The sequence below is a fragment of the Mesitornis unicolor genome, unplaced genomic scaffold (genome assembly GCF_000695765.1).
Source record: "Mesitornis unicolor isolate BGI_N332 unplaced genomic scaffold, ASM69576v1 scaffold4573, whole genome shotgun sequence".
NCBI lineage: Eukaryota > Metazoa > Chordata > Aves > Mesitornithiformes > Mesitornithidae > Mesitornis > Mesitornis unicolor.
In genome coordinates this window covers 47,915-75,792 of record NW_010176594.1, presented here as the reverse complement: position 1 = coordinate 75,792, position 27,878 = coordinate 47,915, and the positions used below count along the sequence as shown (strand labels likewise).

The 27,878-nt window shown below is 49.4% G+C and overlaps 1 protein-coding gene across 1 annotated transcript in view; it reads left to right on the top strand.

The window, feature by feature from the left end:
• Positions 1 to 593: 593 nt before the first annotated feature.
• INPP5A (inositol polyphosphate-5-phosphatase, 40kDa) overlaps positions 594 to 27,878 on the top strand; it is a gene marked incomplete at its 5' end in the record, with an annotated part of 73,317 nt that continues 46,032 nt past the window's right edge. Inside the window, 4 exons of the mRNA XM_010181777.1 lie at positions 594 to 697; positions 8,468 to 8,520; positions 10,351 to 10,470; positions 26,017 to 26,101. Of these exons, the coding sequence (XP_010180079.1) occupies positions 594 to 697; positions 8,468 to 8,520; positions 10,351 to 10,470; positions 26,017 to 26,101 (362 nt within the window). The remainder of the gene's footprint in view (positions 698 to 8,467; positions 8,521 to 10,350; positions 10,471 to 26,016; positions 26,102 to 27,878) is intronic.

The following is a 27,878-nucleotide window of genomic DNA, read 5'->3' as shown; positions in this document are numbered from 1 at the left end:
GCTGGCTGGGTGTCCAGGCCCAGAGGGTGGTGGTGAACGGAGCTAAATCCCGTGGGGTTTGTGGTGTTCCTGTTCTGGAGCACTCAGTGAACCTCAGTGGTGGTGCAGTGTGTGCCCTGCTGCCCTCACGTCCCCCAGGAGAGCGTCCAGGCTGTGCGTACAGGAGCCTTTTGGACATTTGCTGTTTTCTGATGGCACAGCAGGGTTTGAGTGGATGCAGTGGCTGGCACCGCACTCTGCAGGGACCACTGCTGTTACAAACAAGGCTACAGAGCAGCTCCTGGGAGGACGCTGCTGTTACAAACAGGGCTACAGAGCAGCTCACGGGAGCAACAGGCTCACCCTTTGTTAGTCCCACCATTGCTGCTGGTGGTTCTGGGTGACAGGGACCGGCCCAGCTGACAGTCGAGGTGTGGACAAACACTGTCCATGATGGTTGTCAATATTAGTGATTTTAAAAAGCTGAGATGATCTTGTTTGAAGGTGTGATTACCAATGTGTTACGGATGGGCATCAGTTGGTGTATGGGTCGGTAGACTCAAACTTTAATGGTCAAGATGAGTGTGCTAATTTTGTCTTATGTCTCTCCCTAGCTAAGAAGTACAAAAAGGTTACGGGGAAAGAAATCTACTCAGACACTTTAGAAAGCACGCCCATGCTGGAAAAGGAGAAGTTTCCCCAGGATTATTTCCCTGAGGTAGGTACGGTCCCGTGGAGTGTTCCCAAATACCAGGTTTGAGCTGATTTGCTCTGATTGCTTGCGCAGCTGCTCTCAGTGGTGTGAATAAGGCCAGAGCCAAGTCCTGGGTTTGTGTGTGTTTGTGGGTTTCTTGTCACCTATAATGTGTGTTTTAAGTCCTCATGTGGATTTACCAGATTCAGATGAGGCTCTTTGTGTAGTGGGACGCCCTTGTGAAGGATGTGACAGTGATGAAATGATTTGTTTGTGCCTTTAACGCCAGAGGAGCTGCACCACCACAAGTCTGCAGGGAGAGCAGCTCCATGGCAGGACAGGGGCTGCTCTGGGGGGTTCCAGTCCCAGTTCAGCACCAACAGCTCCACGTGGGGCTCAGCGGGGCTGGTTCCTGTCCTGCACAGCCAGGGGTGGGTGCACGGGCAGGGGAAAGGGCAGTTTTGTATGGGTGCAAGAGCTCAGAAACATTGATGTGCTCCTCTGATGCTGCCCTTGGGCTCCGTTTTTGGGGTGCCTGTAAGAGGTGGCGAGTGCTGCATGGGTGAAGGGGAAGGTGATGGGGAAGGTGGTGGTGATGGTGAAGGGGAAGGTGATGGGGAAGGTGGTGGTGATGGTGAAGGGGAAGGTGATGGTGATGGTGATGATGAAGGTGATGGTGAAGGTGATGGTGAAGGTGAAGATGAATGTGGTGATGGTGAAGGTGAAGGTCTTGTCAAACCCAGGCAGGGCTGAGGGTTTTCATGCACTGCACCCACACACACAGTCTCTGGCTGCAGTTCCCTCCTTGACGTTTACTTTAATTTGTTCATTTTTAATTTCTTAAGGACATCTAGACTGTGGGTGTTTAATGGTCAGTGTTTACAAGCCAAGTGAATAAATGCACTGAATTCCTACAGCATGTGTGGATCAAACAGGCGTGTTGCTACTTTAATATAAGAAGAACTGAATAAACTTGGAAAAGCAATGTAGAATTTGTAAATATACACATGTAGAGATACTTTGATAGTGCATGTGTGCTTGGAAGAGCTTTGTGTAAATAATTACAGGGTTGATGGGATGTAGGTTATTCCTTTTCTTGGCTTTGATAGTCGATTATTTGTTTTTGTATTCTCTCTCTCAGTACTGGCAGGGAAACTGCCTGTGACATTGACAGTGCTGGCTGTCACCTCCTGTGAATAAATACCTGCAGTACTTCTGTGAAGTTCAGCGTTCCATCACGCTGAAGGAACTCCAGGCAGTTGCTCAGATATTCATTTTCCTCCCCATCCGCACTGCTCTGTTGCCGTGCAGTGACTGACGCCGTTCAGCACCGTTTATTGCCGCCCGTTACAGGAACGATTCCCATGGAGAAGCTGTTCAGTCCAGCAGGTTCCCAGGGTTTTGTGTCTGTTGCTCATGGGTGCTCTCCCTTGGTCCCACGGCTGTTTTTGGAGGAATGGCATCTGTATCCAGTGCTCCCTGCAGCGCTGCCTCAGGTCCAGACCCAGGAACCAACCGAATGAGTTGTGGGGCGCTGACACCATCAGTGCCCATTCATTGCTGCCCCAGTGCAGTCAGGGATACTGACCTGGAGGAGGAGTAAGTAGGAAGAGAGAAAACCCACAGACACAGTCAAGACCAGCAAAACCATGAAAACCCTTGAGGGTTTATTTCTGTCCCTGCACGCAGCACAGCCCCACGCAGTGGTGTTTGGGCAGGGCTGGGGGATGACCCCGCAGTGGTGTTTTGGCAGGGCTGGGGAATGACCCCATGTCACGGTGTTTTGGCAGGGCTGGGGGATGACCCCGCAGTGGTGTTTTGGCAGGGCTGGGGGATGACCCTGCAGTGGTGTTTTGGCAGGGCTGGGGGATGACCCCGCGGTGGTGTTTTGGCAGGGCTGGGGAATGACCCCATGTCACGGTGTTTTGGCAGGGCTGGGGGATGACCCCGCAGTGGTGTTTTGGCAGGGCTGGGGAATGACCCCATGTCACGGTGTTTTGGCAGGGCTGGGGGATGACCCCGCGGTGGTGTTCTGGCAGGGCTGGGGAATGACCCCATGTCGCGGTGTTTTGGCAGGGCTGGGGGATGACCCCGCGGTGGTGTTTTGGCAGGGGGATGCACCCCTTTGGTTCCAGGTTGCAGAGGAAGGGACGTGGGCTCCCAGGACCGCAGCCGTGCAGATGACAGCCGCACCCGTGTTCATATTCCCGTATTCACCGCCGTGACCCCCTTGCTCATTGCTGTGTAGCCCAGCGTGGAGCAGGCCAGCGGGTTTCCCATTGCCTGGAACGTTGGAAATGGTCGTGGTGGTTTTGCTCCGTGCTGGTTTTCGTTCTGCACTGAACCCCAAATTGTGTCTCAAGCACAAAATAGCACAGCAACATCAAAAAACCTACGGTGACGTGGTTTTGGTTCTCACGTTTCTGTTTTTAAAGCTAACGTTTCGTTATCACTTGTTTTCTTCCTGGACAAGTGTTGGTAATAACGGTGCTAATTAAAACACCACAGAATGACATCTATTTTGAAAGCCAGAGGTGTCACAGCACAGTACCTGCACACATCACGTCTACACTGCCGTGCGTTTTAGCCAGACTTCTCTATCGCGTTCGCACTGTTTTGTCTGAGAAGTGGTTTAAGACTGATTTCTTTTCTTTTTATTACTGCTGCTTAGGGATGATCTAAAAGTAATTACAATGATTGAGGCATAACGCAATTCAAAATAATTACGGCCCACTGCATATAAAACTAACAAAACTTTCTGTCTTGATTTATGGCTGCTCTTGGCCGGGCGCGAGGCTCAAATGGTGCCTCGGGGAGCCACACTCCAGATAATGTTAGGCCATTTAAAAAAAGCAGATTTGTGTAGTCTATCAGGCCTGAGTAATTTTTTTTCCCCGTAGTGAGAAATTGGTTGTTATCATAGATCACAGATACTGCTCCGAGCTCTTATGAAAGATGAATTAATTTCACTAATGCTTTAATGCAAACCTTTCACGGAGGAGGCTGTATGGTGATAACCTCACCGCGGTCTCTCCTTTCTCAATGATGATTTATGTTGTCTTTTAGTAGATGAAACTGCCCGTGTTCACAATCCATCTGCTGGCTAAGGGAATCCTATTAACAGCGGGTCCGAGGAGAGACTTCACCCGGGGAGGTGGAAGATGCGGTGTCCCCTTCCCGGGACGTGGAGTGGGGTTTTTTCCTGTTTTAAAGTGCAGGTTCCCCTTTGCTGACCTGTGCCACCTCTGCCCGGGTTGATGCTGCCGTACAGGCGGTGGAGCAGCCGGTGCCTGTGTGTTAAAGCCAGAATAAAGACGGGTGCTTTCGAATTGCAATGAGGAACAATTCCCAACAACTCCTCTTTCCCCAGCTGTATTTCTCCTTGAAATCCTGTTCCCAAAAGTTCCTTCTTCCCAAATACTGTGTTTGGAAATACTGGAGCACAGCAGCGATCCCAAACACGTGTGTATCCGCGGTGAAGGGTGGCGTTTCTGTACCCCAGCTGTTAAACGCTGCCTGTGTTACCCCAAAGCCTGCGGACGCTTGAACTCCTCACGCTGAACAGGCAAGTTATCAGTAAGTTAATTACTGAAGGTAAAGGAATTAGGTAAACGTGTTCAGGTTACAGGTATCTAGGGGTGACTCGCAGGTTGGAATACACAGGTTACACAGTAAAACCAGTGCTGTTTCGCGGTACGGTGGCGTTCCCCTTCGAGGGCCGCAGCACCCCCAGCCCTGGCGCTGCTCCTGTGTTTTGGGACACCTCGCGCTGGCCGTCCTGCGTCCTCGACCAAAATTGGTCTCTGCCAAAAGTCGCACCATTGCTGGCTTCTAAAATAACCCCATGGAATAAATTCTGCATGGCTGCTGGTTGCTGCTGGCCTGGTGCTGGGGACAGGGAGAAGCAGCAGCGGTTTGCACCACGTAGTTGTCTGTGAAAATAAGCAGAGCCAGTGTGGGTTTCATCCCCTGTTTCTTAGGTTTGCTTTCCTCGTGCACAGATACTTGCCTGTGGTCACCCAACAGCTGCGTTCTTACTGAATTCTTGGTACTGTGTTTTCCGGTAAATAAAGGGTCACGGGAGCACTCTGCGGAAAAGCCAATTACCAGCTGAATTATTACACTGTGTCATTAGGCAGATTGACTTCATATTCCCAAGCTCTCACCATACATTTTTTTGATGGGCGCCATGGATGTTTTCCTGTGCAGACTTTTGAATTTGTGTAATGACTTTTAAAGATCTTTAGCAGTACCGATGTGACCCATGGGGCCCTTACAGGGTCTGGTGGTGCTCTAGGGCTGGTGAGGGGGGTCCCTGTCCCTGGGGGTTGGACTGGGGAGCTTTGAGGTCCCTGACCCCAGACCAGGCCGTGACTGTGTTACTGTGCGTTGTGCTGAAACACAGGGAAATTGGGAAACTGCTTGGAGCAAGTTGTGCACAAACTTCTAAAGCACAAGAGCATCAATTCTTGATTCTGTAACCGATCTAAGGAGAGGCAGGAGGTTGTTTTGGGGCAGTTCCACGTGGTTTTACAGGAAGGTGTCCTAATTCAGGCACTTTTTCCAGGCCGGTTGAGCACCAAGCGTGGTGTGAGGGGTGAAATACAACCTCTGGTGCGAGGAGGAGTTGCTCTCACCATGGTGGTGCTGAGCATGGCTCCACGGGCAGCGTTTCCCATCTCTCAGGGCCGTGGTGCTCCTTTAAGGAGCTGCAATTACGGCGCCGTCACTGCCACTTGAAGACGACTTTCCTTCCTGGCCCCGCTTTGTATGGGTGAATAAACCCTTGCTGGGTCAGTCTTTAATTTGATATGGTCCCTCTCGGTAAAATGATGGAGAAAAGATGAATTAAGGCTCTGCGGTAGTCATTATCAATCATGGTTTGTGTGCATTACTTATTGCTCACAGTGCTTTTTGACATTAGCCCTCTCTAACCTCTCTCTCCATGTTAATGTTGTCTGGAGGTCCTTTTACCCGGTGTAGCAGGGGTTATTTATGTAGGTGGTGTTTCCAGGGGCTTTTAAAAGGTCAGCACCACCTCCTGAGAGACTCTATTCACAAAGAAAAGGCTGGCAAAATGTAACTGCGCGTTCTCAAATTGTGATTATTTTTATTTATTTCTTAAGGATTTCTATTAGGTGTCAGAATTCCAGTTACACTTAGTAATGTCAATTTTGGCAACGTAGCCTCTAATGCACGCTACTGCCCTTGAACCCGGTGTTTGCAGTGTGTGTGTGAGGAAACACCAGGCTCCTGTAAGCAATGCTGTATTCCATGTCATGGAATATTACTTGTGGTGCAAATGCTGTTTAATTACCGTGTGTCAGCCTAGACTGGCATAGCACAGCACAGCACGGCGGCAGAGCCAGCGCTGGGCACATGCGGTGCCGGTGCTGTTGGTTTGGGAGGTCGCTGGTGGCAGAATTGGGGTGACAGCCCCATGGAGAGGTGGGTGATGGCTCCATGGAGAGGTGGGTGATGGCTCCATGGAGAGGTGGGTGATGCCCCATGGAGAGGTGGGTGATGCCCCATGGAGGGGTGGGTGATGCCCCATGGAGAGGTGGGTGATGCCCCATAGAGGGGTGGGTGATGCCCCATGGAGGGGTGGGTGAGGCTCCATGGAGAGGTGGGTGATGCCCCATGGAGAGGTGGGTGATGCCCCATGGAGGGGTGGGATGCTCTGGGCAGTGGGGTCTCCTTGGCCTGGTTTAGTGCTGCGTCTTTTTAAGTCCTGTTGTGTGGCCAAAGGAAAATGGCAGTGAGAAAGGACAGCTCGATTGAAGGCCTTGTCTTGGGCTGCATCGCCGGCTTGGACTGAGATTTTAAATTCTGTGTTTTGTTCTTCAGTAATTAAAAGTTCAATGTAGTTATTTTTAAGAATGAAATGACAGAGCTCCCCTTTTCTTTGATTGGGATTAGATTTCAGCCAGTTTTGAATGCTTTTAGCATTTAACTTCTTTCATTGTTTTGCTTTTGGATAAACGTTGACATTTTGCCGAATCTCGACTTGTAACGGCACTGCCGTGGTCATCAGGAGCTGTGAGCAGAGGAGCCCGTGCTGGGTTCAGCCGTTCCCTGCTCAGACTTGGGCTAATCCTGTTGGTTTGGTTGGTTGTGCGTCCTGTGAGTGCAGACAGGAGTCGAGAGGAGACACAGCCTGTCCAAAGCACGTGTTTTGGTTCAGTGCCAAAGGACTTCGCTGTTGGTCGCTGTTCTTGGGCCCCTTGGTCTTTCGAGGAGCAGCAGTGGGGCAGCGAGGGCCCCCCTGCAGAAAGAGGGTTCTGAAATCGCCACCTGAAGTGAGAAATGGTAAAAAGAGGCTCACGAAAACCTGCCGTGCGTAACTGCGCGTGTTTTGTAGACAGTGTCTTGGTTCTTAGTTTTGTAGGAGGTAGGTAAGGCTTTTTCACAGAATCACAGGATGTCAGGAGTTGGAAGGGACCTGGAAAGCTCCCCCACCAACCCCTGCCAGAGCAGGATCACCAGAGCAGTCACACAGGAACACGGCCAGGGCTTTGGGTGTCTCCACACAAGGAGACTCCACAACCTCTCTGGGCAGCCTGGGCCATGCTCTGTCAGGTTTTCCACACAGTTCCAAGCTCTGGAGTGGATGAAATCAGCTGTATTTACAATAACTTCGCACCTTTTCCTGGGTTTGCACAGGACAACTGCGGATCAGTTCTCACATTCAAGCTTTCAAGAATAAGCTGTTATTTATTCAGTAAATGAACATAGTAAAGTCTTCACTAGTGTATTTTGAGCACCAGGAGAGCCCCACTGTGCAGGGGTCCCGGGACAGGCTGGTGGTGGGGTTCGGCTGCTCGGGGCCATGGGTACCCCCTTGGTGCAGGGGCAGGAGGCGGGTGCTGGAGGTGGGGTCAGGACGTGGCCCACGGGGTTTTGGGGGCACTGGGCTGTCTGCAGCGGTCGGGACGCTGCCCCCCATGAGGTCTGTTGGGGTGAGTGGACGCATCCCGCAGTCGAAGCAGAGCCCCAGGGGAGCGGTGCCGCAGGGGTGCTCTGCAGTGGGGACACCCGGTTCATGGTGAGAGCTGCAGGCCCTGGTGCAGAATCACGGCACCATCCCCTGTTGGCGCAGGGTTCGTTACCAGAGGACCCCGGCCGAGCCTTCAGCCATCGTTAACAGCGAATACCTGGGGTGCAGAGCCGTGGCTTTCCGTGGGAGGCTGTGATTTACGGCGGTGGTGAGGAGCAGTGCTGAAAAATCCCTTTGCTGTACCAGAAGGGCCGGACGCTGGCACGGGCTGATTTGTGGCTTTCTCACAAACACTGCAGTTTTGATAAATGTAATGTTTCGCCATTAGTTAAATTCCCCTTAACTTTTACAGAAATACTGGGTGGGTTGGCTCAGCGGGAGAAATAGCTTTCCAGCAGGCCTCATTCATTTTAATTTGATGTAAATCTCTGATGACATTTTACAGTTCAGGTACAATTACAGAGAAGCCAAGACATCGGTGCATGGGCAGGAAGAATTGGCTGGTTTAGACTAAGAGTAAATGCAGTTGTGAAGCGTTCCGAATTGGTTATCTGCCATCTAGAAACGACTACCAGGGCTTATATTAACTTTACACATAGTTTATAGCTGCTGCAGAATCAAAAATACAAATAATTCAGGATTTATGAGAGACACAATGTGTGTTTGCGGGGTAGCTCAGTGTCGTGCTTGACAGTGACGGCGTATGGATGAACTCGGTTTGTTTTGTCTCTAAGTGCATTTCACTACAAGATAACCCTTCACTGACAGTGACCCATTCTTCTCTGCTTGTTTTTCAGTGCAAGTGGTCCCGGAAAGGTTTCATTCGAACCAGATGGTGTATTACTGATTGGTACGTCGCATCTTTCAGTTATTTCTGGTTATGTGTGTGTCTTTGCTAACGACTGTTTCAGAGCCTGTGCTCACGTGTGTGGATGGGTCTGTTTGTTGAACGGTTCGGTTCCTGAGCAGTTGCTTTGCTCTGTTATTTGTTGGGCACATAACACTCATAGGTTGTAGTGACACATGACGAAACGTGCTGTTAATACTCATGTGCGCGGTTGGCACGGGATGACTCCAGCCATGAGCAAGCCCTGCCTTTGGGGAATGCAGCAGTTTCAAGCCAGTTCACAGAATCCCAGGACGTGAGGAGTTGGAAGGGACCTGGAAAGCTCCCCCAGTGCAACCCCTGCCAGAGCAGGATCACCAGAGCAGTCACACAGGATGATTCCTACCACGGTGCTGTTACTGGAGCAGAACTGTTAATTCCTGGTGTTAAATCGGGTTCCCATGTTAAGGCCTGGGTGAGGAGCAGGCAGCGGTGACCACCAGAGCTGCCCTTTGTGTGGTACCACACTCCAGGGCGCTGGCTTTGGGACAGGCAGTGCCGAAGGGGCTGACGAGGTGGATCCCATAACTGGAGCTGTTTGTGTTTGAAAATGCTGCATTTAATGACAATGACAGTAGTGGTTGTTGAGAAGGGCAGCCCATTCTGCCTTTCTTCCCATGTCACGGCTTTTCCAGGCTCTGTCTCTCCTCTCCTCTTGGATCTCCTCTTTGCAGAAAGAAATCACAGGGATTTATTTTTAGGCCTTTCCAAGACAAAAATGCTCTTTGGAGGTAGACTCAAAGTTAGTGTTTCCCTGCAGGGTGATACTAAAAAGGATCGTTCTTGGGAGGAGCAGTCTGTGAGCGATGTTCAGCTCAGACCGTTTGCTGTGTTTGTGTAATCATTATCACCAGTGCTTGTGGAGCCTACCCAAAATGTATTTTTTTTAAACGCTAACCAAAACTGTGGCCTCAGAGTGAAGTTCAACAGGGTTTTTTAGCACACAGCGGAGCTAAGCCCAGTTGGCATTTACCCCTTGGGGTTATTCCCTCTGGGGTGCAGTGCCCACGGCTGATGGGGTTGCTAACGCAACGGGGAAACCTTTCCTCCCTGCACTGGTAGGGGCTGCCCAGGGCAGTGGTGAGGTCACCGTCCCGGGGTTCAACAGATGGAGATGAGGGGCTGGGGCTGGGGTGGGCAGTGCTGGGTTTGCAGTTGGACTCCATGGCCTTGAAGGCCTTTCCCAACCCAACCCTTGTGTGGCTCCAACCAAAACACGGCTCCAACCCAACCCCTCTGTGGCTCTGTGATCCAAGTTACGCAGCCCATGTCCTCCCAGTGGAAGCGGTGTCTGGGCTGAGCACCGGTGCCTTGGTGTCTCCACACAGGGAGGTGTGGGGTGCCGGGGTTTACCCTGCAGTGTCAGTAAAATGCTCCTGTTGGTAGTGTTTCACTCTGTTTCTCGCAAAGCCAGGCTTGTAGCAGGTGCTCAGCTGCAGCTTTATACACTGGGAGCTGTTTGCTTACACATTCCTTTTTGTTTGAAAAATATTTTAGTGAGAGGGCACTGCTGGATCTCTGAATTGTGGCTGACAAATAGCTTTCTGTTTTCGCATTGTGCGTGTTTTGAGCAAAAGCCTAGGTGCAGCCTTACCCGTAGATGAGTTGCCATAAGTTTGATGGTGGCCTTTGACGGTTTTCTGATGACAATCACTTAATTGGCACAGTCTGTGTAAGTGAGTATTAAGGTAATGTAAGAGATAATACAGTGTTATTAAATTGAATCCTTTGCTGATGCAACAAATGTTTTTCTTTTGTCCTGAATAATTTTATTATTTCCTTTTTCTGTCGTAGTGCCTTTGACTTGGTAAACATTCATCTTTTCCACGATGCTTCCAATTTAATTGCTTGGGAAACAAGCCCATCGGTTTACTCAGGAATACGGCATAAGGCTCTTGGCTATGTACTTGATAGGTACGTATTGGTCTTTCCAGCCTCTCTCCATCTTTGTGTCCGTGAGCAGCGTCTGAAAGATGTTCCAAAAAGCACATGTGGAAAGGGGGAGGGTTTTGTTCTGTGAGCTGAAAATGGTCACTGATACTGGAGTTTTCTACACAGTGCTGATTACAGATCAGTCTATGACACTTATTCTTTCAAGCTAAATTACTGAGATTGGAGATTCTGAAGTCACCAGAACTTGCTGCGCAGAAAGCAGGTTTATAATTTAAATGTTTAAATTTAAGAGCAGGTTTGCTGTTTAAATGTGTGTGTTAGTTAGCTCCTTTTCAGTCTGCATGGAGTCTGACAAAGCTGTCATTGCAGTGTGTTGTTGGTCACGGCACCACCGAGTGATTCCAGGTGGAAAGGACCCCTGGGCACCTCTCGCCCACCCTGCCCAGAGCAGCCCTGAGCTCCCTGGGCTGTTGAGGGCTGACCCAGCCGAATCTGACCATCCCCACACACAGAGGTGTGCGGCGTCCCCGAGCTGCCCGTACAGCGCTGGGCTGCCCTGGCCGTGGAACCTTTTCTCCATGGTACCAGTCAGGATTTCCCTCAGAGCAGCCATGCCCATGGCCCCTCGGCTCCTGGTGGGCATTGCTGAGGAGAGCCTGGCTTCGTGCTTTCTGTAACTACCAAACAGATAAAGCCAAAATGCTCCCGTAGCCGTCTTTTCTGTAAGCTGAACCAGTCCAGCTCCCACAGCCTCTGCTCCCAAGTCCCAAGCTGCAGCCTCTCCATGTTAAACCCTGCAGTTTTAGTCCCACACCAGCCAGGTGCAGCAGGCAGGTGATGCTGTTACAGCAGCAACACAGCGTTTGTGTGCGGTCGTCGCTGTTGTAATAACATCACAGTTTATAACGGTGTCACGGAGCTGAATCGTCTGACGGGTGGTACAGTACAGAGGATGGTCCCCAGAACACTCAGTGATTTACAGTAGCTGCCCTGATAAGCAGTTATAAAGTCAGACAAAGATATTTTTCTAGAGTAAGAAAAAGCTATTTCTGCACGGGCATATGTGTGTTGATAAAGTAAAGGGGTGTTTTTGTGTGAGGTGCTGCTGGACTCCGTGTTTCCTGAGCAGCGGAGTTCTGAAGGGCCTCCTCAAAGCAGCCATGGCCTGCACTGCGACCTGCAGCCTGAAATGTGGTTAAAACAAGCGGCTGAGGCTGGGCAATGAGAGCAGAGCACTTTGTGCTGCTGTCGTGCCCCATCCCGGGTGTCCTGCACCGTGGTGGTGCCATGGCACCGTGGGTGCCAGGCTGAGCCCTGCACCAAGGCCCGGGTGGGCACGGGGCAGCCACTGCCCTCCCCACGGCAAAGCTGGGGCCGGCGCCTGGCCGTGTGGGGTGTCCTGGCCCCACGGCGGCGCTGACCCCGTCCCAGCACGCAGCACAGGCCGTGGTGGGAGCCATCTCGGTGGCCAGGGCTGAGGGGGAACCGTGCTGGGGCCCTGGGGAGTCGCAGGACCTGGGCCTTGGTCAGGGGCTGAGGCTGGGAGGACTGGGTTTGGGGCCTTTGCTCGCACCCTTCCCTGTCGTGGCAGATGCTGTGAGGGTTCCCCTCGCACCAGTGCCGGTTCACCCCTGTGGGTCTCTCCGGCTCCTGAACCAAATTAAGTTACAGACTGAAAAACAGCTTTGCATATGCGGTGGTGTCATTTTTCCCTATGTAGTTTTTCTCTGAAAAAGGTCCTGAAATGTGGAATGCTGTGTAAATACATTTTCAGTCATGTTCTGCACAAAGTTGTATTTATTTCTCTAAGTTTTATCTTATTTAAAGACAGAGACTTTAGCAAAAGAGGCCGCTTTTTCCACTATGAATTAAGAAGTGCTTTTCCTGTGCACCCCAGCAGAGGGCTGAGTAGGAATTTCTCCAAAATAGTTTATTTTCACTTTTGGGAGTGATACAAAGATAAAGAGGAAAAATCCACTATGTGCTCTTGTATCGCTTGTCAGACCTGTTGGACAGTCAGAAAACACGGGGGGCTCTGGAAGGTTTGCAGATAGGCAGGCAGCAAGCAGTGGCTTATGAAAGCTCCCTTATTTAGGGCACAGAGACGCCGTGAGATCGGGATGAGCTCCTGGAGCAGTTTGAGACGCGGATTTTTGGGTTCTGTTACAGAGCACTGTGGGAAAGGCCTGGGTTCATTTCATTTTTCCTTGGCTCCGTTGGTCTCCTCTCCCTTTCTTATGCGTTGCACGAGGGAGCTGGAGCAGGCCCGCGTAACCCTGTTGCATTATTTATTGCGCGCTTGTTTACAGCGTGCGGTGTGCTTCATTAGCTAATTTTGGCTTTGGACCTCCCACGACGGCCTGGCAGGGTAAGGTAACACGACTGCAGCATTAGTGTCAGCCGCGGGTCAGGGATGTCAGGACGGTATATCATTAAAATGTGACACTGCCAAAACCTGCCCCGGCTCCGCCGTCCTCAGAAAAGAAGCCCCGCGGTTTCGGGTGCGCGGCGCTGCGAGGGCATTCAGCCCGACGGCTCATTCTGAGCGCGCAGCCAGCCGCAGATCCGGACCTCCGCGGCGCAGCGCTGGGCTGGCGGGCACAAAGGGGCAGTTCTGTAGGAGCAGTGAATAATGGGGACCCCCTTTCACCGCTCCTAACCTTTTGGCAGCCACCAGCAAACTCTATTCTGAGGCGCTGATTGGGGAGGACAATACACTGGGGCTGCTCTGAATGAGTGCTGCCACCAACAGTGTCCCCATTCAGCGGCTTTTGGGAACCATCTTTGGCCATTGTCTGCGCCACTCCGCAGACAGCAGGAAAAGGGAAAGGGAGAGCGGCTCCAGGGGAAAAGTGCTTCTTTTCTTGGCTTTAATCTCTCTTTAAAGCTTCATAGATCTACATTTCCAGCTGAGCTACTGGAACTATGCAGTGGCAGATAAATACAGCGGAGAGAGGCTTCAAGCTGAGCTTTTAAATCCCCTTATCTGCATGAACTAATAATGCAGATTTAGTGCTGTTAAAAACAGAGGCTGATAAGTCTTTTCCTTTAAAGCCTTTAAACTGCTAAAGAGCGTTTAACAGCGCTGCAGTTCAAACGTGGGGAACAATGCTGGGAAGGAAAACAGTTTAATGAGCAAAACCTTCCCGAATGCAGCAGAAACATCTTCTCACAGCGGTGTGGGTCACGGTGGGCATCGGGACGGCCCTGTGTCACTGCATCCTCAGACCTGGACAGGGACAGCTCTGTCCCACTGCATCTCACAGACCTGGACTGGGACAGCTCTGTCCCACTGCATCCCGCAGACCTGGACTGGGACAGCTCTGTTCCACTGCATCCTCAGACCTGGACTGGGACAGCTCTGTCCCACAGCATCTTCAGACTTGGACAGGGACAGCTCTGTCCCACTGCATCCTCAGACCTGGACAGGGACAGCTCTGTTCCACTGCACCCCCACAGACAGGGACAGCCTGAGCACCTACAGTCAGACCCGTCACCATCACCAGAGTCTGAGACACAGGAAAAAGTTCGCAAATAAAGCTCAAACGAACTGATTTAACTGCTAAGATCATCAGAGAAGTTGGTTTTCCCACAGTTATTTTAACTACCAGGTTTAAACACAGACACAGATTGTGCAGCATCTCTGAATTACTGAGAAGGGAAAAAACGTTTTTGGGGGAAGAAATCAAAGGAAAAAGTGTCAAGTGAATGATTTAAAGTTGCCACTAGAAGTTTTTTCCTGAGGGAATCAGTTAATAATCGTAACAGGCTTTGGGAGTAGAGGTGTTTACTCTCACAATGGTGTTCTGAAGGGATTTAGCTTTAATAATGTTAAAAATTAATTCCATGATGGGAAGAATGCTTTTAAAGACATGGAGCTGGTAGTGCTGGGCCAGGTGGGTTTTGCATTTGCCGTACGATGGAAATGTGGTGTAGGACAGATTCTTTAAAGACTAAGGGAGTAGGAATTACACTGGTGTGAGGCAGATATTGCTTGTATATTTACAAATACATGTACAGTGTATATGTAGAACATTGGCAGTGAGTCTTATCAACGCTAATGTAAACCCAGACTGAACCCCCACAGGTCAACTGCGTTGTTCCAGAGAGACGCAGATTCAGTCAAAACTGCATTTGCTTTATAAATGAGAATACGAGCACCTGCTTTATATTTTGTGGGGCAGTAGAATTCTTCCAGAGCCATTTTGGATAATTCCCATGTAGAGTTAGCCCTGTTTGTGTAACACTTGCATTTTCTGAGATTGGAGGGTTTAAGCCGTAAATGAGAGAAAGGAAATGTAGTTCACATTTTAGTCTTTCATCCGTCTGCTGTACTTAATGTCTGCGCGTATATCATGTTAATTAATGACGTTGGTCTGTTAGTCCTGCCCCCTAAACGCTTGCTGGGGAAAGCACCGGCCGGATTCAAGGAGCAGGGGCTGCGGGACGGGGTCCTCCGCCGGTGCCCGCGGTTTGGGAGGCCGGGGCGCGAGGCGTTGTCCCCGCACTCCTCCGGGTGCCAGCCCGAAAACTTCCTCAGCTCTCCAGCATTCGGAGCCCTAAAATGAATGTGGTTTTCTGCAGAACGTGACAGTGCTCTTCTGTTTCCCTATTGAAGCCTTCCCCGGCCTAGTTCAACAGAAACATTTTTACATTACAACTGTGAAATCTTGGCATAAAGCTCCCCTTTGTGCCCTTCATTATTTTCTCACAAATATAGTCCATTGTCACATAGCTGAAGTTAATTTGATCAACATTGGGACATTTAACTTTTATGTCCGGTCAAAGGAGCTGTTTCATGCTCATTTTGGGTATTCAAAAGAAATGATTGCCAGAAAAATAATGTTACTATTAACAATTCAGAGCAATTAGTTTCCCAGGGAGAGGCGATGTGATGCACCGGCTCCACACAGCTCCTCTTTGTCACTTTATGGATGCTCATCAGTCAACTGTCACCTCCTCTCAAAGACCCCTCCAATCTAAATGTTTCTCTTTGGGCTTTTCCCAGCACCGGCAGCTGAATGCGCCAAAGAAAAGCCACTCAGTCTCCAGGCAAAGGGAGGCTGGGCTCTAAGGATCTGGGTCATTTGGGAAGATGCGAGGAGGAGCTCGCTGTGGGGAGGGGGGGATGTTGGGGGTTTTTCCATTTGTATTTATTTTTACAGCAGCGGTTTAACATGGAAACTCGGTGACCACGCACTGTCAGAGATTCGGTGACGTTTGTGTGCTCCATAGCAGCGCTCCCAGGGTGAACAACCCCGCATCCAGCGGCGCTGCGGCCCTCGGTGGCGGCTTTTCATCCCCCCCAGGGCTCCGCGCATCCCCATTCACGCAGCCCCCTTCAGCCGGGGTTAAGTGCTCTCAAAATCAGCCTGTTTGTGTAATATGCTCCTGAAGAGTAAATCCAGCAAAATTGTCTTGTTACTTTCCGCCTGTCACGTACAGGCCCCGCCGCTTGTCACTTGCTGCCCCTTCTGCTGCTGCTTTTTCTGCTGAGCTTTTGCCTTGGCAAAAATCTGCCTTGTGTGTCCTGCTTACACAGACACGGTCTGAGTTTTATTAGGTTTTATATTTTGAGCAGAAAAATTATGTTGTGCTTGTATGCATTGTAATGAAAAATATATGTGATTATAATTTTAAGGACGCAATAAATGCATTTCCATAATAAGTGGATGATGATTTCTGATAGTCCTAGTCAGTAGTTTTGCCCTTACTCTTTTATTTCCGGCATTTAGGGCTCTGGTTTTTTATGTTTCTCTTTGGCATTAATTAATAACCGAACTGGTTATTAATACATTTGCAGTATTCGTTATTCCAATGGTAAATTAAAGAGCTGTCCTTTCTCTCATGCTACAAAGAAACCTGTGTGAGCAGTAGCGGGTTTGGGAGCACGGATCTGGCTGGCGAGTCGGCGATCCAAACCCCAGAGCTTTGGTACCCCGCGGGTGTCACACGGGAAGGTGTCACTGAGGTGACTGCAGGCTGGCCTGGGTATGCTGTAGAAAGTAATAATAAAATAATACTGTAAAAAGCACCGCTCAGGAGAGGCTGTGTGACACAGGCAGCTGAAGAGAGGAGGGAACGCCTCCTGAAAAAGCAATGGCTGCAGATAACTTGTTGCCTGCCTGGTTTTGCTCTGGAAACGGCTTTGTATGAGACTGCGCGAGTGTCACACTGAGCTGGATTTCCATTTTTACTGTGGTTTCTGCCGTAGAGCCTGGAGTGAGTTTGAGCGGTGGTTGGTGTCTGGCTAAAGGTGACACTCACGTCAGCGTTCACTTGGGTTGCTGTGTTGTGGTGCTCGGTCGTGCAGCTGCATCGTCTTCCAGGATGGCTGTGATTCAGTTAAGAGGGATCTCCATGGGCTGTTGATCCAATTTTTATCCATTCACAGAGAAATGAAAATGAATTGCTGTTGTGATTTTATTTACGGTGCTGGCTGCACGACGGTGCTATCAGCTGGTGGTTATAGAGCGGGGTGATGTTTGGGAGCGTGGGGTGCTCGTCCCCTTGAGCCCCGGGCGCTGGGGATCACCACCTGTAGGGTCAGGGTGCGAGAGGGCCGTTGTGTCCCACTCGGGGGCTGTGTCCCTGGAGGTGCACACGCTCCTACAGGTACGTAACTGGGGGTAATTGGGGCAGTTTGAGCCGTTCCTCTCTGCAGTTGTAGATGGCGGTGGCAGACGTTCTTCCCGGCTGTGGCGGCTGTTCCTGCCGTTCCTCCCTCGGTGCGGGGTTGAGGACAAGGCTGTGATGGTTCGGTTGCTCACTCCCACAAGGATGAGGGCCCTGCCATCCCTGCACCCACCCGGGCTTTCTTTGTTCACCCTGGAGCTGACAGCTCTGACTTTTAATCGCTGTGCCCTTTTGAACGCGAGGTTCCTCCCTGCTCTTTAGCACTTCAAATGTTGCTCCTCGCTTGGTTCCTCTCGCTCAGTGCCCACTGTAGTGCGACTTTCAAAGGGGCAGGTGCCCACGCTGACCATCCAGTATGTAAGGTTTGCTGTGGTTAGCGTTTCTCAGCACCAAGCACTTTTTAATCCTCTGCGGGTGAAGTCTCTGTGTTCCCAGTGATTTGCATTAGAGGTGGTTGTGTTGATTTTCGGTCACGGCCCCGCTGTTTCCCGGGTTTCTGCCTGTGGGTTGTGAGTCTGGCGGGGTACAGAAAGAGAGAGATTTCTGAGCTGTTCTGCCACGGCTCCTTTGATGAACTGAGCTGTTTATGGCATGCACTGCCCATGGTCTGAACTGTTCCAGATTTGTCACAAAAATCACATTTCCCAGCTTCAGCACATCAGTACCCCATTGCTGCAAATCTTGGTTATTTTCTGGCGTGCTCCCTGCACTTTTAGCACTGGGTGGACGCAGGATTTTTGCTGTACTCCCCCATGCCCAAGCCCTGCAGAGCAATGAGTGAAGGCTGCAACACCCGAGTCTTCATGCATGCTAAGATACAGCGACTGTCTGCTGCCTGCTCATCACCAAGTGTTACCAACACTGAGCGGTTCCAGAAGTGAATTTTAATTTTGATTTTCACAGAATCACAGAATCGCTCGGTTGGAAAAGCCCTCTGAGATCATCACGTCCAACCGTTCCTGTCTACCCCCTAAACCATATCCCTAAGTACCTCGTCTACCCGCTCTTTAAACACATCCAGGGATGGTGACTCCACCACCTCCCTGGGCAGCCTGTTCCAGCTTCTGACGACCCTCTCAGTAAAGAACTTTTTAATTTTTAAATTTTAATTTTAATTTTAATGTTTAATTTTTAAATTTTTCGTTATGAAGTAAAGGAGGATTCAAAAAGATGGGCGATTTCTCTGGTTTCTTCTTGTTGTTTTCTCTTACATCAGATGAAGAGCAAAGAAAATCTCTTTGTAACACAGCATTGTATTGTCCTGTAGCCAAATTGACAAGTACTTACATCATTATACATGGCTGCTATTTCATTAGGCGAATGTCAGTGTCAGGTAAGATCATGGTTTTGTCAATATAATGAAAATACCAGTCAAGTGAGGAAAAAGTCACAATTTTCCAGCTCTAAAAATTGATTTTTATTGCTCTTCTTGTAATCCTTTCTTTGGATTAAGTATTTATTATTGATGTGGTCTTTCTTTTAATCTTAATAGCTGCTGACATTGTAATTAATTAAAAAATACAACATTTTTGCCCAAATGGCACTATATTGAAATTAAAAGCGAACATCACATATTAGTTAAACAGCCCTGGCAAATGTCTCAAGCGCTAAGATGATTGCCTCAGCTTCCTGACAATTCCCTTCATCTTGCTGCGTGCCGCTTGACCTTTTGAGATGTTTTGGTGTTATTAATAGGTTTTAGCTATTATATCAGAAAGAACAGGGCACAAAAATATGATAAACTTTATCTTTTTAGTGGCAGGGCTACAACACCCCAGGCATGCCAATGAGGGCACTTCCATCACGTCTTTTCAGGCACGCTTAGACAGCCACCAGGTAACTTTTGTTCAGAATTGAGGGGTTTTTTGTGGTATTTGTAAGTGTGTATCTGAGGATGCAGCATGGGGACGATAGGGTCCTGTTTCAGAGCCTTCTCTGGAGCCTCTGCAGGTGTTGGATCCCCCGTGGACCGGCTCTCGGGGTGTAGGTGTTCAAGCTGATCGCTCTGGCTAAAACCCGAGGGACAAAGCACTGGGAACAGCAATGGCAGAAATGGGAAAGGCCGCACCACAGTCCCGTGTGCACTTTGTATAAGCCAAAACCTAACGTTTCTGTTCTCTTGATCTTCTGTTCCTCAGCATGGCTGTGGTAGCAGACAGGTGTCACTGTCCTTGTCCTCGACTTTCCACCCCAAGTCACTGCAGGGGCTGTTGTTACCTCTGGTGTTACACATCAGTGAAAAGTCTCTGTAACTTTTGATCTGTCTGTTATTTGCTGCCTCCGTGCTCGCTCTTGGCTCCCATCGATGGGGTGCTCAAGTCACTTTCTGCCTCTGTTTCTTTGGGGTCAGATCCTGTCAAGAAAGCCTTGGTTGACCGTGCCCTTTGCCAGCCGCGACCGCCACGTCGCAGCCTGCTGCGCATGGGGCCTGGCTGTGGGGCCGCAGACCATGGCCACACTGCCTCGGGGACATGGCCTCTCGGGAACGTGGCCTCAGGGACATGGCCTTTTGGTAACATGGCCTTTTGGTGGTGTGGCCTTGGTGAAAAGGCCTTTCAGTGACCGTCCCAGGGGTGACTCCCGCCAGGGGATGCAGGCAGGGCCCAGGCTCCCCGCACACACAGTGAGGGTGCAGGCAGCCATGCTGGCTCTGTCTCTGTGGTGTTTCTGAGCACTTCGGTGCCCTGCCCAGCGCGGGGAGGTTTCACCGCCCTGCACAGAGGTGTAGGCCAGCCTGGCTTTTACCAAATTCAGGTAAAGCATTTCAGAACCTGGGGTTCAAAGCTCTGCCTGGGTCGTTAGTGGTTTAACCTGAGAAATGGCTGCCACACCGAGACTGAGCTGTCCTCTCCTCTGCGTAGCTGTGGTTTTTGTGTTCCTTTACTTAGGAAATGTCATTTTATATCAGCAGTCGCGTTCTCTATAAAAGCAGCGTTTTTGTGCCTTTAATTCCTCTGCGTGGATAATGTGCAAAAATAGAGATTGCGAAGAGGTAATTTCTTACCTGAGAAGTTGTACGAGAAATACTGAAGTGCTCATATTAGCTAGTATTTAGTTTAAACACATTTAGTTATTATAAAAATTTGCTCACTGAATAAAATATGGCCTGACCTTTGGATTGTTTCTTCCCAGGAACTGTGACGGTGTCCCTCCTTCCCCTCCATTCAGCCTGCCTGGCAGAGCTGCAAGTTTTTGTTTTGTTTTGTTATGTTATTGTTGTGTTTAAAAAAAAAAAAACACCGCACCAAGCCCCCCCTGAAGCCCCTCTTTTCAGCGGTGTCAAGTTAGGATGAATTGGCTGGGGAGGCATGTTTATAGACTGTGTGAAGAACTTTGTCTTTGTGTGGGAATGCTGGTGACACTGGTATGGCTGGCCTGAATGAACTGCGGTGAGGCGGCTAATAAGGTGTCCCGCTGGGCGCCGCAGAGCCCTCCGCAGACCTCCCACTTAATGCCATTCAGCTCCAGCTCAGTGTAGCTAATTTTTCCCATTCCCTCAATTCTTTAGGCCTCCTTACAAACAGAAAAGTCAACTTTCACACCGAGGAGAAGATAAGTGCTTTAGGAAATAATCGTGTAAACAGAATGTTACCTTCTGACCTGGTGCTGATACCTTGGTCTGGGACAAAACCCAGCTGGCTACTGCATTAGACATGGCTATTAAAGGAATAATGCTGCTGATCCTCCTTACAAAGTGCCCTGAGAAATGGTTTAGCCAAATCACAGTGCCTCTTGTCACACTGAATCATGTTCAGCGGCTCTCTTCCATGACCAAATTGCTGATATTGAGCTGCCTCCTTGTCTTCTCCTTTCTGGTGGCAGTTCGGGAGGGGGAAAGTGTGAAAGCGAGGGAAAGCCAAGCGTGGTTCTGATCGCCCTGTCATTTTCTGGCTGAATTTCGGTGCTTTGAAACATATATAGAGTACAACATATAGCTTTTATAAAAGAGGGTGCATAAGGTATCTTTAGTTGTAACTACTATAATGGGTACTTCATTTTAAAGTAAATTACAAAAGGGTTTCATTGATTCCAATAACACAGAGTTGTTCATTTTAAGATTGCACTAAGCCATTACTTTTGGTGTTCTGTGTAGAGACTAAAATTAATAACTAGACCCAGATTTCCAGTAATACTGAGGAGAAGAGAAACCTCCCTCTGCCTCCTACTTGTTTTACTCTTGGTAGGAATTTGGCATCCAGATCCCCTCAGTGGCTTTGGGAAATCTTAACCCTTCACAGCCCGCTCAGCTGAGGGTTTCTTGTCATTCCTGATGTCCCCACAATCACAGGCAGTTTTTGTCCCAGGTCTCTGGGGACATGTGTTGGGACTGCCATGGTAAGAGGCTTGAGAGGGGGTGTTTTGTTCAAGTCTTATGGATGCAGCAGAGCAAACACATTTACAGCACAGACACAGGAACGTCTGCCTGGGTTTGTCAGGCAGCTGCTGATACCCAGTGTGAGACAATCTGCCGTTGTTAGACCAAAATAAGAACTGCGTGTATTTATTTTGCAGCAGAGAAATTTCCATAGTAATTTAACATTATTTGCACCCTTAGCAGTGAAGTTTACTCCTTAACAAAAGTGTGAGCTGTGGATCTGACTCATCAAAACATGTGGCTGACTTTGACTGTAAACTTTACTCCAAAGTCGCAGTTGCTGAGGTGTTTCCATCCCTTGCTGTCCTGTCATCCCTGGAAAGCTGTTCAGCTCCATTTCAAAGCCGTTTGTGGTCTGCCTCTTCTCAGAATAAAACCAAATTGGAAGAGAAACAGAATAACCCAACCAGTCCCGAAGCCTTTCAGTGTAGAGCCAGCAGTGAAAAATGTAGGATTAGTTTGAAACTGGCAAAATATTTAAGGTAATGTGTCCCACGTGTGAAGACCCTAACACTGTTACCAGGAGCTCCTGATGCAGTTACAGGTTCTGTTTGTGGAACTGCAGAAGAGAAATCCTCTGTGGCATTTCTGTTTGTGTGCTTCGCAGTCTAACGAGGTCATCAGTAAACCCAGTCATAACCATGCATTTTTTCCACTGGTCCTTATGTGCCATGTTGAATTTGCCGTGTTGATTTCCAGAATGAGCAGAAGTGAAAGCTGTTTCTTTGGTATGCTCTAGGTGTAAATAAACTCTTTTCCATAAGGCAGGAACACAGGGTTAGAGGAGGGAGCGCCTTCCTCCAGCCTACTGCAAGGGAGGGCTGCTTCTTCTGCAAAGGCACAGCTGTGTGAAACGTTTTTGGGTTTATTTCCATTTACGTGGTGGGTACCTCCTGGTTGCCCATCGTTGTGGATGGCCCTGCATGGGCAGCACAGAGAGCTCAGGCGTTGAGGATCTCGGTTTGGTCTTGTACAGGGAGCTGTGGAAGGGAGATGTTCGCAGCTGCTCTGCAGTCGTGACGTTTTTACCAGAGCCGCTGATTTTGTCACAAGCTTTTTAGAGAAGTTGTACAGGAAAGGATGGGGCCTTAGCGTATGTTGAGGCAAGGAAATGGCACTGGGTCCTCCCACTAAAAACATGAGATTAATGCTGGGGACACAGGTTGGCTGCTTTCTTTTTATACCATTCAGATTTATCACTCCATTGACCAATGCATGGCAACATTTTCAAAGGATTATTTGATTCATGGTTAAGGGAAGGGTATTGTTACAGAAACAAATAGCAGAGTGGAATAACACAGATTTTGAAGCCTTTCTAGTTCATTTGCAAGCACTCATTAAAAAATTGCCCTCTGAGTTCCCACGTGCATGTACAGTGATGAGCTGTGCCTGGTTGTGGCTCAGAGCGCGGTAACGAGAGGAACAGGAGGGTTCTGCTCAGCTCTCGCTCAGTCCCAGTGCTGTGGCTGTGCCAGGTCCTGCCTGGCTCTCGGGGTCTGCATCCGGGGTTCCCATCCCAGCCCTGTGCCTTCCTGCCCTGTTTAGGGGAGGAGGCGTCGCTGTGCTCATTCCTGGCGCCATCGCCTCCCTGACCCGGGGTCTGGCTCTAAAGCTGAGTCCTTGTGCAGTGGTGGGCAGCAGTGCTGCAGAACAGAGCTGTCGGGTACCACGGTGCTGGAGATCTGGGGCTCCTGAACTCATAGTGGTTGCAGTGCAAGGACAGTAGGTTACACACAGGTATTAACGTGAGTCATTTAAAGCGTATTTCACTGTTAGGTGTCCCAGATCATTTGATCAATGCACACACGTGTATGGTTAGGGTTAGGGTTTGTCCCCTGCGGCACCACTGCTGGTAATGGCACTGCACGCCCGAACCCCAGCCCCGTGCAAAGGAGATGTCAGATCCACTCGAAGCATCGCTCTTGAGAAGTAACTGCTTCACTTCAGTCTGTCAGGAGATGCTAACACGTCCAACAAGACAAACTGCAAGGGGAGCAACTGGTTAAAATTATCAATTATGATCTGGCATCGATTTGTATGCAAATCGTGTTTAAATCAGGTAATGTGCAAGACTATGAAATGACTGAATTGTAATTAATTGATCAGAGGCAGACTAATCAGCTGCTTTGTTCATCGGTCAGGAGACATTTTAACTGGCTATTTTTGGAATAGTCTGTTTATTTGGAATATCCGTCTTCACATAATACAATCACAGGCATCATTCTCATAATATCAATTTGTTTTAAGAGGCCTCCTCCAGACCTTGATGTCATTCCTGCAGTATCTGTCATTTCTTTGTCAGCAGCAAATGGCGATGAGCAAAGCCAGAACTAGGAAATGAATCAGGAAAGTTGGCAAAGCAGAACCAGCTTTCCTCGTGTGTAAGTCACACATCAGATTTCGCAATGATAGTGTTAGCAACTCGTGGGAATGTAAATGGTTTAACTTTTAAGTTCTCATTTTCCTTTAGCGTGCCACGAGGGCACTAATCACGCTGATGTTAGGCACAGGTCAGCAGTGACAGTTCTCCTCGGTGCCTGCTGGGAGCTGACAGCGGGCAGTATTTATTAACAGTGCTGCAATGATTTGTCAGCTGAATGGAGGATTTGGAGATTTTCATACCAGAACAGGATAAGTCTTTGCGAGAGATTTTGCTTCAGATGATCACTGCCTTCGGTCCAGTGCACGTTAATTTTTCAATAGAATAATATTCCTTGCATAATAGATTACTGTTGACTGTGAATGTGAGATGTTTTCAAGAGGAGAAGCAGTACCTCACTGTAAATCCGATGTCGTACCTTTCTCTGTAGCTTTGGAAAGCCTGAATGGATGTGAGGTATCACAGCTGTACAAGCCGTTTGAAGCGAGCGCCCCGGCGCTGGGCAGCGTTGTTCCGGGAGGGCTCCTGCTGCGCGGTGCTTTAATCCTTTACTGTCTGCCTGCGCCCCTACTGCTGGCTCCAGAGGGGTTCTGGCATCATAGCACTCACATAGTTATGTATTCCCAGAACAGGCACAGTGCACTGCCATGCGTTTCTCCCTTAGTCCTTATCTGTTGTACGTGCGGTACCCCACTGCAGGGTCTGGGTGTTCTGTGTTGCTGCAGCAGCCACATTTCGGGTATTTCACACCTTCCTCAGCTGCTGAGAGGAAATTGGTTGTATTGATTGCTGTTGTGAAATTAAGTGTGAATCGGTGGATTTCCAAATTACAGGATCTCTGGAAGCATGTAAAATTGCCTGTTGTTAGGAGAACCAGACCACTGTTGGTGATAATATAATAGCCATTCTTAATAATACATTTGAAAGATGAGCAGTAAGGCCTTATCTCCCTGTTCAGTTCTGAGCAAAGGCTTGAGAAAAAATCAATCTTTGCCCACATCTGGAGAGATCACCTCTTAAGTGTTAGCTACAACCCCAGTAAACATCTGCTTTGAACAAAAAAGAGAGAGGGAGAGTTCACGGTCAGAGAACAGGGACAGAGCCAGGAGGAGCCTCGCGGATCCATCCTGTTGGGTGGGAGTTGATGGGTTGGGTCATCCCAATCTGGGCACTGATGGGTTGTGTTATCCCAGCTGGGATGGTGGATGGGTTGGGTCATCCTAGCTGGGGGTTGGATGGGTTGGGTCATCCCAACTGAGGGGGTTGGATGCATTGGGTCACCCCAACTGGGGGGGTTGGATGGGTTGGGTCATCCCAACTGAGGGGGTTGGATGCATTGGGTCACCCCAACTGGGGGGGTTGGATGGGTTGGGTCATCCCAACTGGGGGAGTTGGTTGGGTTGGATCATCCCAACTGAGGGGGTTGGATGCGTTGGGTTATCCCAACTTGGGATTTGGATGGATTGGGTCACCCTAACTTGGGGCTTGGATGGGTTGGGTCACCCCAACTGGGGGGGTTGGATGGGTTGGGTCATCTCAGCTGGGGGGGTTGGATGGGTTGGGCCATCCCAACTGGGGCTTTGGATGGGTTGGGTTATCCTAACTGGGGGTTTGGGTGGGTTGGATCATCCCAACTCAGGGGTTGATGTTTACCCCTAATAGGTCACTTTCCATAGAGTTCATAGAGTGCTAACAAACACTGCCAAACGTTACGATCACAGCCTTACAGATAAGTTACTTGAAGGTAAATGTATTCTGGACTCGCCACTGATTTGGGGTTCCTGTTCCCTAGCTGCCCAGCCCAAAGCCATGTACTTCAACTCTCAAAGGTGTGGGGTGCCCCCCTGGTGCCCTCCAGATTTCTCTGGTGCCCAAATACTGGTGCTGCATTATTTGTACTCGCTGCTGCAAACTGTCTTTGCTCCACATTGCTTTTCCAGCCAGACAGGGGAAATCAAATGCGTTATTTTACTGGAGTTGGAGATAGAATTGCCTGTGCAAAGAAAACCAGCCCAAAAACACGGTGAATATGTTGTTCCAGTATAAACTGGTAGTTTTGATCTTTCCGATAACTATTTCTGAGATTGTGCTAGAAGGTAAGATGTGTGTATTTGTGCATCCTCGCATACATGTAAAGCTGAATGACAGGTTTGTTCTGTTCTGTTTTGTTTTCCAGAATTATAGATCAGCGGTTTGAGAAAGTTTCGTATTTTGTCTTTGGAGATTTCAACTTTAGACTGGATGCCAAAGCAGTAGTAGAGGTAGGACTTTTCTTTTCCTTCCTTGTAGACCCTAGCAGGTTTTATTTCTCAGACACCTTTTTCCTGTGGAAAAGCTAAAAGTGGCTTTACAAACTGATCCAGCGTTGACATCAGACTCGGCTAAGAACACATTTACCAGGACCATGGCAGGTAACCACAGGTCGCTGCTGTGCATCTGCAGAAGCAGTTGAGGAAGCAGAGCTGCACCCCGTGTGTCCCCAGTGTGTGCAGGGAGCGCTGGCTGCAGGTGCCGATGCACTGCGGTCCCTGCTGCTGGGCATGGACAGCAGGAAACCTGGGCTCCCGTCTCGAATCGGACCCAGGCTCCTCACCGCGCCTGCGGGAGCCTCTTCCTTTGGCAGGCGAGCAGGGGCCCTGCTTGGATCTCCTGGAGCTGCAGCACGGGGTGCCACAGCTCTGTGGTGCGTGTGGGACTCTGCCATGTTTGCAGCTCACCGTGGATCTCGTAATCATTTACTGCAGCTGTGTGTAGCTCACCGTGGATCTCATAATCATTTACTGCAAGTACCGTAAGTGCTGATTTATGTTTCTATTCTGCAGAGGGGAAAGAGGCATTTCCTCAGTGTCAGTGATAGAGCTCACACTTTGCAAATGCAGGCACACATCTGTGCACACCTTTGTGGCAGCGGTGTCTGGGTGTGGAGGGGTGGTGGAGGATTCGTGCACAGCCCCAGGAAGGCAGTGGCCCTGCGTTGTCAGCCGAGGTTCCCTTGGCTTCACTGCTGGAGCCCAGCTCCAGGTAATGTGGGGTCAGAAATAATAGCCAGGCTGGAAACCAATTTAATCTCATGGTTTTCCCGGTTTAATTCTCAGAGTTACTGTAGTGTCTTTTTGGTGTCCTTGAGGCCGGGCATGTATCTTGTAAACCTAAAGCTTTTCTTTTGTAAATCAAGCCTTGGGACGTAAGTGGCCTGTGCCGATGGAGCGGTGCAGTCCTTCCTGACATGATGGTTAGTCCTTCATCTGTTGTGAAACAGGAGTTTGACATTACAGCATGACATGTGTGACTTGTAATGCCCTTCTTGGAAGTCTTCATGCATTGCAGTCCTTTAACCAACAAACTTAAAGCGTAATTGAAATTAAATTCCAGTCACTCATTCAGGATACGCAGCTTCATGCTGCATACGTTAAGGACTAAATCCTGCTCAGCTACCATCAGTGTTTATGGATGACTTGGTTTTGAAAGTTACACCTCTCTGGTTTTCATTCAGTAGTGGTGCCATGGTACTACTGAGGATGCTGCTGTAGTTGTGCTGCAGCAGGGTTATCTCTGCGCCCAGGTTGGTGAGGGGCTGCGAGCTTGTCCTCACTCACTGGCAGTCAGGACCGCAACTGCAGAGAGTGACTTCTGCTACCGGTAGGTTGAGATGCCTGCGTTTACATCTGTGAGCTTCAGAGCGACCCACTCTGACGGTAATGTCACTAACAGCTGCCTTGCAACATTAATTAAACATAATTAAAGTCGATCTAGAAACTTCCACTTGTAATTTACGTGTGCACAGTTAAAGTAGTGCTAAGTTTGTTTTGTTGTCTTCTGCATTTGGTACAGTTTGTACACCGGTGTGTCAGAGGATCCAAAAGATGAAGAAATGCAGTTTCCAACACAGGAGTGGTAGCACAGGCAGTGGGTGTTTGGCATCAACACCAGGGCAGTTGTGGGTGAATCGATAGTGAGCATCCAGCACCCCTTTTGGACCATGTCTGTTGTAGCAGACAGATCCGTTTCTATGGTGTAATTGGGAAGGGCAGAGCGACA